The sequence below is a fragment of the Microtus pennsylvanicus genome, chromosome 13, assembly GCF_037038515.1.
Source record: "Microtus pennsylvanicus isolate mMicPen1 chromosome 13, mMicPen1.hap1, whole genome shotgun sequence".
Classification (NCBI taxonomy): Eukaryota; Metazoa; Chordata; class Mammalia; order Rodentia; family Cricetidae; genus Microtus; species Microtus pennsylvanicus.
This window is the reverse complement of record NC_134591.1, coordinates 21,632,392-21,648,414: the sequence shown is the minus strand read 5'-3', so window position 1 is coordinate 21,648,414 and position 16,023 is coordinate 21,632,392. Positions and strand designations below refer to the sequence as shown.

Genomic DNA, 16,023 nt, shown 5'->3' with positions numbered 1-16,023 from the left:
AGTATCAAAAACCAACTGTGTACATGCTTCTTCCTCTTTTCATTTAAATTAAAAATTATGTTACTAGTGTATGTGTCTGTGCATATGTATACTGTATATGTGTGATGGTGTGGGAGGGGGCGGTAGTGATGATGGGGGTCAGAGAACAACTTCCAGGAATCAGCTCTCCCCTTCCATCCAGGCCTGAGCAGCAAGCACTTCTACATTCTCAGTCAACTTGCTGGCCCCGCATGTGCTTTTAAAGAAAAGTGATTAATTTTTCTTATTAAATACCAGCATCATTCCCAAGTGGGATTAAAAAATAGTAGCTAGATAATTGCTTAATACAATATAGGTTTTAGATTGTGAAAAGTTTAATGGAGTATGTCAAGCTTAGGAATTAGCAAAGATCATTAAAATATTTAAAAAATGCAGAAATTGTAAAAGAAAACAAATTATTTATTATATTATAAGTAATATTTAAATTCATTTCATCAACTTACAGTTAGCTTTATTTTATAATAACTGATACCCTTAAGCTATGTGTTAAAAGCAGTAAATAAAGTTATACCACACAGTCTCCAAAAACACCAGAATAATCCCATGCATGGACAGGTATGGCTACCACCCTGAAAGCTTCAAGACCCTCTTGCTACCCAATACTTCTAGTCCAGACTTCACACACACACACACACACACACACACACACACACACACACAATAATTATCCCTAATTATCAATAGCCTTTCCTAAATTTTTACTTCAAGCTTGAAAAGAAACTGATAAGTTAAACACCACTACATTCATTGTCAAAGCCATAAAACCAAAGAGTTATCCACTACATCTGAAGTAGGAGGCATCAGGCCAGTGCTGCAAACATTCTTTCATTTGACAAAAAAAAAAAAAATCCTAAAGAACTGTGTGACTATGGCTGTCCTTTAGACTTGTTATATTCAAATAGATATTTGTCATTTTCATAAGGACAGGGTCTAATATTTGCGCTTCACATACAATGGCTTTTCCTTGACATCCACATAAATTGGATTAGTTAGCCTAACATTTCTCTTCCATCTGGAGAGCTGAACAATTAGATTTCATATTCAATGTTAACTATATAAGGAGTATGCTATATACACGACATTTCCATCCTAAGACACAGCAGATACAAATAATATCAAAGATGTATTTTGTTGAAAATCTAAATTTCTGAAGTACACACATACTTGGTTTGAATATTAAACTATACTACTGGCTAAACTTTCTGGGGAAGGATGGAAGCCATGGTTTAAAGAATCCTAAATGAAAATAGAACTCAAACTACTAGATTTTCCAGAATGTTTTTATTGATTTAAAACTATCATTTTCAAACTTCAGATACAGAGGTATAGTGATTTTTTAAGTGTTAAAATGCATTAAATATTAGTTCATTACTTTTCCTTTTTCTTTTTTGTTTAGTTTTGTTGTGTTGTGTTGTGTTGTGTTGTGTTCTTTTCCAGACAGGGCTTCTCTGTGCAGCACTGGATGTCCTGGAACTCCTCTGTAGACGAGGCTGGCCTTGAGCTCACAGAGATCCACCTGTCTCTGCTTCCTGAGTGCTAGGATTAAAGGTGTGCACCACAACCCAGGCTAGTTCACTATTATTTCATTTTTTTAAAAGCATTAGTTTTATGAAGGGACAAATACGGAGCCTGCATTGGTCTAAGCTACGTCCACTGCACATGTTTTGGCTGAGCAGCTTGCTGTTCTTGTGGGGCTCCCATCAATGGGAGTGCAGAGTATCTCTGACTCTTTTGCCTGCTCTTGAGAACCTATTCCCCCTAGTGGGTTGTCATGTCCAGCCGTGCTATGAGGGTTTGTGCCTAGGATCCTGCCTTCTTTTGTTGCTGCTGTTGTTGTTTTTAGGGAAACAGAAGGAGGTTGGGATGCAATACATGAGAGAAGAATTTTTAAAGAGTAATAATTTTAGGGTATTAAAATTCTTGTAGTCATTCATTACTTCTATATATCTTAAAAGTATTAGATATCTTCATTCCAAAATATTGTCAGTTAGACAATAACATAAATATGTAAAAAACACTACTTTTAAATAATGAGGGGCTGCCAACATAACTCGGTGGACAGAAGCACTTGTCACCAAGCCTGACGGCCCAAGTTCAACCTTCAGAATCCCCATGGTGGAATAAAAGAAATAACTTCTGCAAGTTGTGTTCTAGGTCTCCATAACTCCACCACGTTAGTGTGTGCACATACACACACACACACACACACACACACACACACACACACAGTGTACATGAATAAATAAATAAATAAATAAATAAATAAATAAATAAATAAATGTAAAAAAATCTTTCAGGTTTAGGGTTTTTTTTAACACACCAATCTCAGTTCCCCCTCCCTCCTCCCCACCCACTTCCCCCTCCTTCCCCCCACCTACCTCCATCCACTCCTCAGAGAGGGTAAGGCCTCCTCTGAGGAAGTCAACTAAGTCTGTCCCATCACCTCACTGAGGTAGGGCCAAGGCCCTCCCAACCCCAAACCCCGTGCCTAGGCTGAGCAAGGTATCCCTCCACAGAGGGTGGGTTCCACAATTCAACTCATGTACTAGGGTTCGATCAAGGTCCTACTGCAGGGGCCCCACATACTGCCATATCTTTCCCTCTAGATTAAAGTTCTTATACAATGAATATATAGCTAACAACTTTTTACTAATGTAACACATTTATGCTGCTAATTGCTACATATTAAGTGATGGTTTGTAATATAAAAATAATCACTTGAAAATAAGAGTTATTAAATGGGTTTTTCATTTTAAGAATATGTTCATATAAGTAAGAAACTTCCATTTGAATAACTTTATTACCCAGCTAAGATACACAACTACTGACAAAATATATCCTATCCCTCTATGTATACATATATGGACAGTTGTTTGACAGCAGTCAGGATTTTGTTAGGGGAGAATGGTCAGTAAAGACCACAGATAACTTCTGCACATTTAGACCAGTTTGGAGAAACCATAATTTTCATAGTTTCACCACGTACCTATAATGAGTTCTAGAAAACAACAATATAGTCCATAATCATTTCCAAAGTATGTTTTTGCTAATTTATGTTAAGATAGTCAAAAATAATTAAACTACTTTGCAGTTAATAGGAATAATGACCAGAATAATCATAGAACAAATTGAATGAGCTTAAAAAAATCATAATACCTTATGAAGCATGTTTTCTACTGTTCTCATGTGATTAGCAACACATTCTTTATCTCTAGAAAAAAGAAAAAAAGAGTAAGTGTGAGTATAACCCGTCTTCTTACATCTGTTTACATTTTATCCACTATTACTAGCTGTCTTTGATCTCCCTTTAAACGCATAGAACTTGATGCTGGGGAGATGGCCTGGGGAATGACGTGCTCGCTGGCAAATGTGACAAGAACCAGATCCCCCAGCATACAGTGGGAAGCCATAACAGGCAGTCTATAATCCTAGGCCTCCATAAGTGCACCATGTTAGTGTGTGTGCGCATACACACACACAGAGAGAGTACATGAATAAATAAATAAATGTAGAAAACTTCTTTTTGTTTTATTTTTTTAAAAAAACAAGGGGGAGGGAAATGGGAGGCTGGGAGGAGGCGGGAATTTCTTTTTTTTTCTTTCAATAAAAAAAAAAAACCATACCAATCCCAGTTTCCTGGAGCAAACTGGCTAACATAACTAGAAGAAACTGGTGAGCTCCAGGCTCAGTAAGAGACCTTGGTTCAATAAGCAAGAGTGGAGAGCAATCACAGAAGAGATTCAGTGTCGACCTATGGCTGTCACATGTACCACACACACACACACACACACACATGCACACACAAACATGCACACACACCAAACACATGTGAAAAAGGTATAATAAGTAACCACCGCCACTGGTATATTTACACTTAACTCTAATGCTCGCTTATGCTACTTGTCCTAAACTGGGGGAAGAGACCATAAGTTAAGAGAATGGGAAAGATAAGGAAACCATGATTACATTATTCATTATTCACAATTTAGAATTTTCTGAAAAAGCAAGACATTCTTTAAATCATCTTGGTAGCAAAACACTGTAAGCGGTGATGCCCTGTAAAATGCTATTGCTTATCCTCACATTCCTTTCATGCTGCCGTAAGTCAATTAAACCCTCTCTGACACAACACTGGTGCAGTAACAAGTTCATTTCTTAGCCTGTGTATTTAATTCCGCTTTCGCAATGAAATAAAAAAGAACTCTGAGTGGAAATGTTAGAGACATGTGACTGGAAAGTGTAAATAATACAGTGACACCCGATTTTTAATGTGTCCTTTAGTTGTATAAGATCGATGCCCATAGAAACAAGCCACAGTCATCTGAGTCCTGAGTTAAGTGCAACACTGTAAAAACACAGCAGAAATCCAGAGGTTTTACAGCGTTTTCACACAACTAAGACCCTCAGTCCGCTGTGAGGCTCAGAGTTAACTACCTCATCTTTCTTCACTTAATGCAAGGAGATAGAGAAAATGGCAACCAATCAGAGTTAGTCAGACTTATATTTTTAGAAATAAAAATTATATACATTTAATATGGAGCTACAATGTCATATAGCTGTATAAATTTCAAAAAAAAACTATTGTGGTTATTCAAGCAAGGCAATATTTGTACTCTGGAATTTGTCCCCTCATCCTACAGAAGTGAAGCCATCAACCTAGAAGCAATAGTTACTGCTGTTCCAAGACCAGAGATGCCTGCTCCATGATTCACAAGCTCTATCCTGCAATTTATAGAGTTATTCACAACTCACAGTTTGCATCTAACAGAAGTCTGTCTCAAAAGATTCTAACTAATATTTTTATATTTTCATGAATTAAAATTTTCAAACACACTGAATCAATAAATAAGAATCACATGTTTCTTTAACTCTTTTCATTATGCTGTTTGAACATTAGCCTGTCTTAAGGTAGTCCATAAACCTTGTTATAGGGAACAAACAAAAAGCTCAAGAGAACTATTGAACTTCGAAATGTATGCATGTCCACTTGTTAAACGGCGAAAGGGAAAACCTTCTCTACATTTATGTAGCTGTTTGCATTGAAATGGTTTTCTATTAAATATACTGCAGCATATACCTATGTAAGCTTAAGTGGATTCCCATATCAACCTGTTTTAGCTGAATTTTAAGGCTGTGATACACATGTTGATTGTATATCAATATATCTCTTTATGGAAATATTACCTGTAATATCAGTAGACTCTACAAAGAAAAACCAGGGGTGGAGCCAGTGGAACAGAAGATAAAGAAGAAATAATAGAACAACATAACTATCTGAAACTTTTAACTAAACAATTTTATGTTCTGCATTAATGAAAACGTGATTTGATTTCAAACATGTAATGCCACACTGAGCACCAGATATGCATAATCTGAGGCTATGTAGAAGCTCACGCTTTCTGAGGCTTCTCTATAAAATATACACTTAGTGTGTTCAGAGTTTTCTTTTTGAGGGCATATCAGAGAATTTCAAAGACAGACAGCTGCACTTTTGTTTTCTAGCACTGTATTATCCAGGGCTAAAACCCAGAGCATGAAAGTAAGAATTGATCTTTTGTCTGTTTTAAGTGATCTCCCCGCGGTCCAGATGCTCACTTGGCTGCCATGCGGAGGGCACTCTCTGCATCATGGATGCTCTCCTCCAGTCGACGCTTGTCCTGCTCCAGCTGGGTAAGATGTCTATTGAGCTGGCGCAGAGATTGATCTTTCCTTCTCAGCTCCATCTTTGCCTCGGAGAGACTCTGCGAGCAGACAGGAGACAGAGTTACTTGTCAGTCCTGATAATTAGCTCCAATTTATGCCATAGGCTATTAGACAGAGAAGAACACAGCCTGACGGAGAAGGAGAGCTGGGTCATTACACATCAAGGTTTAACAAATTTTCTGCAAAATTTTTACATACTTGCTAATTAGAAATGAGAGCTGTACTGTTTTAAGAAATATTTGGCTATAAAATGCAACTCTACATTAGTGTGCAAAGTAAAACAAACGAAATGTACCATTACCAAAAATTTCTTATTACAGAAATCTTAAGCCATAAGTGCTTGCTTTTAATGATGAAAAATAAAGAATTGATGGGACAAAGCACATGAAGGTTAGATTCTATTTAACTCTAGACATAACTAAGATCAGATGCCCCCCCCCCCAAGAGTGTATGGTTGAAGGAACGGAATCAGAACGCCAGAGGAGATGGTGGGCTCACATTTTTTTTAACTCTCTCTGTGACAGATTGTTCTACACATTTCAGTAGAGAAATGGGACTCAGAAATAACGTTGACTTGCTTCCTAACAAATACCTTCCACGTCAAGGATAACTACATAGGAATGATCAGCATGTTCTAACCAGCAAAACACCTAACATTGGCATTCATAATGATTAGGGTTTATAAATGATTCCTTACACAGAAATATAAACTGTGCGTTCACAGTTCTTTAAATACCAACTTAGCATAGGAATTCCAGCATGCAGTTATACAGATACAGCTCTTTTAAAGAGTTAAAGGAGAAAGTATTAGAATCAGAAACAATTTTAAGAAGTATTTTCTATTTTTAAATTTTAGGTTGTAAAATAGCATACGAGTCAAATGATCCCTTGAACACCAAAAATCTTCTCACCCCTTGCCTTCTAAAATTTCTAAAATAAGCTTATTGAACAGTTTTTACGATTAAATTTGTGGAATAGTCAGCCAAGCAACTGACTGTACACACTTCTGCTTTAATCTTTTTGCTAGTTCAGCCACACACGAATATCCACAGCTGTGTTTCACAACCCCCATGAAGAAGCAACACTCACTTTCATGTTTGAAACTCTCTCCTTGATGTAGTTACAAGGATAGTATGAACCCAAGCCACTTATGTGAGCTAAAGCAACTCATCCAAAATGATAGAAAATATAAAGCAATCCGTCAAATCGGGGTTTAAAATGCTGCAGGCTTTTAAATTCAGTACTTAACTTTCAGTCAAGTAACTACTACACATACAAGCCTCCAAATATAAGTAATAATACAACCATGGTTATTCATTAGATACTTAAATTTATTTTCAGACTTTAATATTAATAGAACTTTAAGAACACTCCAGAGGTGATCAGTTGGTACTGCATGATATTTATAGACAATTCAGTGGGCTGTTATGCAATGAGGTGATCATAAGTAACAGCAATACAGCGTATATTTCTAAAAGCTAAAAGATGGGTTGAATATTTCCCCCACAAAGAAATGATAAGTACTTGAAAGACTGATGTGTTTGATCTGAATTAAAACATCATATGTTACTACAGAAGCTGTGCCTTTATTTTCGATGTTAAAAATTAAATTATCTTAAATATTTTAAAAGAATTATTCACCGAGGAAATATTAAAACAATGTTTAAAGACAACAAAGAACATTTTTTAAACCATTCCAATTGTAGTAATTTTGTTAAGATACTTAAAGGTATTGAACTATCAACAAAGTCTTTTTTTAAAAAAAACTATTTAAACTTAGCATTTCTGATAACATTTCCCAAATTACTTTTCTACCAGCAGTTAGCATAAAGCTTTAGCTTTTCTTTCAAATGATGTGTGCTAATGCATTACAACTGCCTTGCTCAGTCTTAAGACGGCAGTGCCTACTTGTGAAGGGGCTACCCAGCTTTACCGTACTATTTCCAGTCTCGCTTGCCAGATCTGAGCTCATCCGTTTGCTTCATTTTCATACCACAACCATCCATTCAGGAATCTATGTTATACGTTCACAGAAGACAGAAGACAGCCTCAGAGCTTTCACACAGCCAGACCGAATAATGGCTGTTATCTCAAGTTCACCTCAGAAGAGCTATGACAGGCCACCAGACCCCTCTAAAAGCTCACACCATCACAGGGGTATGGAAAGAAAACACAAAGTTACGTAGATCCTTGAATGTGAAAATAAAACCATAAAACAGTTTTTTAAAAAAATAGAACACTCTTGTTTTACTTTTAGACATAGGATTCTTGTTTTAAAGAGTTGGGGGCCTAGTCAAAGAATCTACAAGTTCATGAAAATGTGTATAAAACACAAAATTACAAAAAGTGTGTCAAAAGTATGTCTTCTTAATATTAACCTTTCTGATAAAAAATTGGAATACTTTTTTTAAAAATTCTGAAATTCAGTTAAAACTAATTATATCTATGTATATATATATATATACATAGATATTCCATATACTTACATATAAAGTCATAAGTAAAATACAAACCCTACTTATAAATTTTTAGTTGTGCTTTTCTCTTGTTCAGATTCACCTAATTAAAACCCACAATAAATTTTATGGACTCTAATATTTGCAGCTGAGTGACTGAACCAAGAGGGTGTGCCTCTGGGCAGCAAGGCAACAATGATAAGCAGCAGGTTAGCCACTAATTTCTCAACCAGGGTAGATTGTGAAAGTGTGATGTTCTGATATCCAAGAAACTGTTCAGGAGAGAATAGGATAAATCAAGTTTAATAACTCTGCTCCTAATTGTTCCCCCAATGCTCAACTCTAATTACTTGGAGAACTCTCCCGACTGTCACCTGATATTAAGTTGTTGGAGGCTGAGCCTGGAACAGCGAGATAATCAATAAACATTTAGTGGGGAGAAGAATGAAGATCCTGTTAAGCAGTGGGAACCTGCAGCACCCAAAGCCCTTCTGCTCATGAGAAAACCTGTGGGACAGCCATAGTGATTGCAAAGCAATAATCCAAAGCACTGTTTTCAGGCCTTGAGGCCTTTAGGCAACAGTACATTTGAGGAAAAAAGGTTAACACGGTCACCCTAATTACAGCCCACTTTCACATACTTCATATATAAGAGAAGACAAGCCAATTAGGTAGAAAGGAAGATAAGGGAAGTTTTATTTGTATACTAATTAAACCCCTGATGAAATTAAAGGAAAAACATACAGCTCTGTAATTGTGTCTGAGAAAGGTCACTCCAGGTTCAGTTATCAGAGCAGCACAGCCTTGAGATACTTCACTTAATCCACAATACAGCCCTCATTTTGTACTCAGGTCTTAATATTTACAAAAAAAGAAAAGGAAATAAAACTCAAAGCCCGATACTGAACTTATCTTTCAATGGTGTTGTGAACAATTTGAGCTGTTAGAAAGTTAATGCTACATATTGTAATAAGAGTCTTTTAAAGGTAAAAGTATTCTGCTGACCCAAGACTCAGGTGTCAAAGATTCTACTTTTCGTTTTAAATCCAAAAATGCTTGAAAGAAAATTTTTAAAAGTATATCCCATCTACCACATATCTTTATGGTGTTTCTTTTCAGTTCCTACTCGCCTCTCATGATCCAGGAGGGAAAAGCAAATGCTTACAGTGAACTAGCATTACAAGTGTAGCTACACCTGACTACTTCCCTTAACTGGTCACAAAAAGTTATTTACTAGTAATAAGAGCTAGCAAAGCACAGAATGCACACAAAGAAAAGAGATAATACAGAAAAGCTTAGGGATATGGCTGGGATATTAAACACTCCATATATTTTTTAATATTTTTACTTATGGCTTCTGAGGTTTCTGTAATAACATGTTACTACTGAATAAGAATACAAATTATTTTAAGCCATTTATAATTTTGTATTTCTAAATCTTTAAATGTTTATTTAAATTAATAATTAATGCTAATAATTTCTTTAATTATTACTATAAATTGAAATTATATTGCTTTGCCCTAATAACTCATTTTGTGTAGTGAAAACAAATATAATGAGATATAACTCAAGTGTAACACAATTAATTATTTGTACAATTTATGGGGGTTGATATGTTCACAGAGTTTTGCAGCCATCACCAATGTAAGTCTTTTTTATATTCCTTCTTTTTTAAAATGGTTCTTTAAGTATAATATGCATAATTATTTCAACAAACTCTAATTTAAAGCTACATAAACTATATAAATGGTGTAATTTTAGTAAATGATTTTAAAACTTAAAAATTCATCTGGACAGTCGTGGCACACACCTTTAATGCCAGCTCTCAGGAGGCAGAGGCAGGCAGATCTTTAAGTTCAAGGCCAGCCTGATCTACAGAGTGAGTTCCGGGTTAGCCCGGATCACACAAAGAAACCCTGTCTTGAAAGAAAACAACAATAAAAAATACCATAAAATGGATTTCGTAAATCAGAGTATTTAATTAATAGTTGTACTTTATAAAAATTACAGCTATCTGTATGATGTATACATCTACCTAATTAATATTTCTGTACACCAAGGGATTCATCTAGTGTTGTCTCATGAGGGTACAATCTTGTGCTTTAGGCCATTAGGCCACTAGGAAAACTAAGCTCCAGGAGCTACAGCTTTTATAGATTTTCTTTCGTCTAATGGGGACTACCTTTGGATCCACATTCCTCCAGACTAAAAGCTAATGGCTATTCAATATGGCATAAAAAGTCAGTCATTCAAAGTGAAAGCAAGAAAAGAACCTTTAAGACTATGTTTCTGAAGTCAGGGGGAAATGTAACAACTTTTAGAACTAAGTTTGCAGTGCTGAGACTCGACTGAGTAGCCCCTCATTCGCAGGGTTATGGGTATGAACCCCAGCACTTCAAGCAGTAAGGATAAGGGTGATTACAGTAATACACTTACTGTTACCTAACAATGACTTCTGAACAGACACTCCTGGCTAACAGTAAACGAGCAAACAGTTTAAAATTAGAAAAGAAAATAATGTCATCTTCAGCCAGCTAGGATGTTACAACTAAGAAAATTATATTAATGAAGAATTAATTTAAGTCGCTACTGGTAAATTAAACTGCAAGCTCACAGAAGGTTTAATGTTTAAATGATAAAATCATCAAGTTCACTGCAGGGCAAACAGGGGTAAAGCTAAAACTCACTAGAGTCTACGATTAAGTCAACAGTCTCTGAGCTGAGTGATTACATAATTACATCATTTATAACAAATACACCATTGTGTATATAAAGAGGTATCACTATGTGGTATAATTATTTTACATGTTTTTCTTTCTTTGTATCTTTATTTCATAGAAGTAACAGTTATATTAAGCAATTTTAAGATAGCTTTCCTAAGGGGATTTTATCATTTTCTACTACTAACTTCACATGGATGGTAGATGGCATACTTAGGAAACGAAGTTGAACAACTCCATTTTCAGTGTGGAGTGGATGGCAGTGCCTGTCAGACTCCTGCGTTGAGTAAGACAACATATGTGTAAGTATCCTATAACCAGAGAGGACTAAATACATCTTAAAAATGTTTAATATGCTAATTATGTTTCTAGATCTTATGTCATTACACTACTCTTTAAATAAATATAAGCAGACCTCAGCAATTGGCCAGCAGGTGAGAGACCTGCAGGCAGGCCATACCACCACCAATGCCACCCACTGGACTCTCTTCCCCCAAGACCAACTGTGCTGCCCAAACCTACCTACCCCAGCATCCTCCCTGAGGACAGCCCTCTCTCATGAAATTGGCAGACCCTATAGGCACAAGCACCATCTGCATCAATCAGAAGAATAGCAGCCCCTATAGGCAGAAGCACAACCTACACCAGTTGGAAAAACAGCCGAGTAAACACTAGTGTAAGAATACATTCAACAACACAAAAGTCAATATGGCACCACAAGAACACAGTGGTCCTATAATAAGACCTGACATCCCAATGCATGATGAAGTGGAAGAAAATAACCTGAAAAATAACTTTATGAAGATGATAGATGCCCTTAAAGAGGAAATAAAGAATTCCTTTATAGAAATCGAGGAACGACAGACAAAAAATCTGAAGAAATCAATAAAACCCTTCAAGAAAGCCATGGGGGAAAAAAACCAAACAGGTGAAGGAAACAGTTCAAGACTTGAAAATTGATATAGAGGTAATAAAACATAAACTGAGGGAATTCTAAAAATGGAAAATCTCAGTAAATGAACAGGAACTACAAATACAAGAATCTCCAGCAGAATACAAGAAACAGAAGAGAATTCCAAAGCTACAGAGAAACCCTGTCTCGAAAAAAAACAAAAAGAAAAATAAAAAAAAAACAAAAGAGAGATTCTCACACATTGAAGATATGATAGAGGAAATATTCATCATTCAAAAAAATGTTAAATCCAAAAAATTCTTAACAGAAAACATGCGGGAAATCTGGGACACCATGTAAAGACCAAAACTAAGAATTATAGGGATGGAAGGAGAAAATTTCAGCTCCAAGTCACAGCAAATACATTCAACAAAATTATAGGAAAAAAATTTTCCTAACCTAAAGAAGGGCATGCCTATGTAGGTACAAGAAGCTTACAGACCACCAAATAGATTTGATCAGAATAAAAGTCCTCTTGCTACATAATAATCAAAACACTAAACATACAGAATAAAGAAAGACTATTAAGAGCTGCAAGGGGAAAAGGCCAAGTAACACATAAAGACAGACCTATAAGAATTACACCCACCTTCTCAATGGAAACTCTGAAAGCCAGAAGGCCCTAAATAAATGTTTTGGAGACACTAGGAGACCATGAATTTCAGCCCAGACTTGCTGTGGGATAATGCTCTTCTACACTACAAAGATTTGTCACCCATATTACTTTAATAAAACATTTATTGGCCAGTAGCCAGGCAGGAAGTATAGGCGGGGTAACTAGACTAAGAGAATTCTGGGAAGAAGAAAGGCAGAGAAACTGCCACCCAGCCAGATGCAGAGGAAGCAAGATAAGAATGCCTCACTGAAAAAAGATACCAAGACACATGACTAAACATAGACAAGAACTACGAGTTAATTTAAGTTGTAAGAGCTAGTTAATAATAATACTGAGCTAATAGGCTAAACAGTTATACTTAATATAAGCCTCTGTGTGTTTCTTTGGGATTGAATATCTGTGGGACCAGATGAGACAGAAACTTATGTCTACACAGACTACTATACCCAGCAAAGCTTTCAATCACCATAAATGGAGCAAGCAATATATTTCATGACATAACTAGATTTAAGCAATACCTACCACAAATCCAGTCCTAAAGACAGTACTAGAAGGAAAACTCTAACCCAAGAAAGTTAGCTGCACCCATGAAAACATGGGCAATATAAATTTCATACCAGCAAAACCCAAAGAAGAAAAACACACAGAGAGATACACATACCACCAACAACAAAAAAATAACAGGAATTAACAATCACTGGTCATTTATATCCCTTAATATCAATGGACTCAACTCACCTATAAGAAGACACAGTCTAATGAATGGATATGAAATCAGGATTCATCCTTCTGCTGCATACCAGAAACACACCTCAACTTCAAAGACAGGAATTACCTCAGAGTAAAGGGTTTGAAATAGATTTTTCAACAAAATGGACCTAAGAAGCAACCTAGTGATACTATCCTCATACCTAACAAAACAGACTTCAAACTAAAATTAATCAAAAGAGATAGAGAAGGACATTTCATATTTATCACAGGAGAAATCTATCAAGATAAAGTCTCAATTCTGAACACCTATGCCCCAAATATAAGGGCACCCACATTTGTAAAAGAAACATTACTAAAGCTTAAATCACACATCAAACCCCCACACATTAACAACAGCCCACTCTCCCCAACAGACAGGTCAACCAAACAAAACATAACAGAGAAATAAGGGAAATAACAGATGTTAAGACTTAAATGGACATAATAGATATCTACAGAACATTTCACCCAAACACAAAGGAATATATATACATTATTCTCAGCACCTCATGAAACCTTCTCTAAAAATTGACTACATACTTAGTCACAAAGCAAATCTTAACAGATAAAAAAAATGGAATAACCCCTGTATCTTATCAGATCACCATGGGCTAAAAATTAGGATTCAACAACAACACAAACTACAGAAAGCCTACAAACTCATGGAAAATGAAACTCTCAACTGAATTACCAATGGGTGAAGGAAGAAATAAGAATGAAATTAAAAACTTCCTAGATTTCAATAAAAAGAACATACTAACATACCTAAACTTGTGGGATGCTATGAAAACAGAGCTAAGAGGAACGTTCATAGCACTAAATGCCTACATAAAGAATATAGAGAACTCTTGCTGGGTGGGCAGTGGTGGTGCACTTGGGAGGTAAAGTCAGGTGGATCTCTGTGAGTTCAAGGCCAGCCTGGTCTACAAAGCAAGTTCCAAGACAGTCAGGACTGTTACAGAGTGAAACCCTGTGAAGAAGAAGGAGGAGGAGGAGGAGGTGGAGGCAGAGGAGAAGGAGGTGAAAGAGGAGGTGGAGGAGGAAGAAAAGAAGGAGGAGAAGGAGAAGGAGGAGGAAGAGGAGGAGGAGGAGAAAGAGGAAGGAGAAAAAGAAAGAAAGAAAGAAAGAAAGAAAGAAAGAAAGAAAGAAAGAAAGAAAGAAAGAAAGAAAGAAAGAAGAGGAGGAAGGAAGGAAAGAAGGAAGGAAGGAAGGAAGGAAGGAAGGAAGGAAGGAAGGAAGGAAGGAAGGAAGGAAGGAAGGAAGGAAGGAAGGATTTGGAGAAGTCTCACACTAGCAACTTAACAACACACTTGAAAGTGCTAGAACAAAAAGAAGCAAAAAAGAAAGAAACTCACCCAGGAGGAGTAGATGACAGGCAATAATCAAATTGGGGGCTGAAACCAACAAAATAGAAACAAAGATACAAAGAATCAATGAAACAAAGAGTGGGTTCTTTAGGAAAGCCAACAAGATAAACAAACCATTATCCAAACTAATCAAAAGACAGAGAGAGAACATCCAAATTAACAAAATCAGAAATGAAAAGGGGGACATAACAACAGACACTGAAGAAATTTAGAGAATCATTAGGTCATGCTTCAAATCCCTGTACTCCATAAAATTGGAAATGTAAAAGAAATAGACAATTTTCTTGATAGGTATTACATACCAAAATTAAATAAAGACCAGATAAACAATTTAAATAGACCTATAACCCCTAAGGAAATAGAAGCACTAATTAAAAGTTTCTCAACCAAAAGAAGCCCAGGGCCAAATGGTTTCAGTGCAGAATTCTACCAGAATCTCAAAGAAGAGCTAATACAAACACTTCTCAAATTGTTCCACACAATTGAAACAGAAGGAACACAGCCAAATTCTTTTTATTAGGCCACAGTTACCCTAATACCCAAACCACAGAAAGATGTAGCAAAGAAAGAGAATTACAGACCAATCTCCCTCATGAACACGGATATAAAAATACTTAATAAAATACTGGCAAACTGAATCCAAGAACACATCAAAAAATCATCCACCATGATCAAGTATGTTTCATCCCAGAGATACAGGGTTGGTTCAGCATATGAAAATTTGTCAATGTAATCTACCACATGAACAAACTGAAAGAAAAAAGTCACATGATCATCTCATTAGATGCTGAAAAGCCTTTGACAAAATCCAACAGCACTTCATGATAAAGGCCTTGGAGATATCAGAGATACAGGAATATACCTAAACATAATACAAGGCAATATATAGCAAGTCAATAGCTAACATAAATTTTAATGAAGAGAGACTCAAAGCAATTCCATTAAAATCAGGAACCAGGCAAGTCTGTCTACTCTCTCTGTATCTATTCAATATAGTACTCAAAATTCTAGCTAGAGCAATAAGACAATAAAAGGAGATCTAAGGGATATAAATTGGAAAGGAAGAAGTCAAACTTTTGCTATTTGCAGATGGTCTGATGGTATACATAAGTGACCCCAAAAAATGCTAGCAGCAAACTCCTAAAGCTGATAAACACCTTCAGCAATGTGGTAGGATACAAGATTAACTCAAAAAATCAGTAGTCCTCCTATACCCCTATATACAAATGATAAATGGATCAATAAAAAAATTAGGGAAACAACACCCTTTACAATAGCAACAAACAATATAAAATATCTTGGGGTAACTCTAACAAAACAAGTGAAAGATATATATGACAAAAATTTTTAAGTCTTTGAAGAAAGAAACTGAAGGAAATATCTCCCATGTTCATGGCTACATAGGATTAACATAGTATAT

At 36.0% G+C, this 16,023-nt stretch overlaps 1 protein-coding gene across 1 annotated transcript in view; it reads right to left on the bottom strand.

The window, feature by feature from the left end:
- Positions 1-16,023, bottom strand: part of Ccdc171 (coiled-coil domain containing 171) — a 332,057-nt gene that overhangs the window by 103,178 nt on the left and 212,856 nt on the right. The window contains exons 22-23 of the mRNA XM_075944990.1: positions 5,635-5,780; positions 3,196-3,250 (exon numbers count right to left, since the gene is read on the bottom strand). Coding sequence (XP_075801105.1) covers positions 3,196-3,250; positions 5,635-5,780 — 201 coding nt within the window. The remainder of the gene's footprint in view (positions 1-3,195; positions 3,251-5,634; positions 5,781-16,023) is intronic.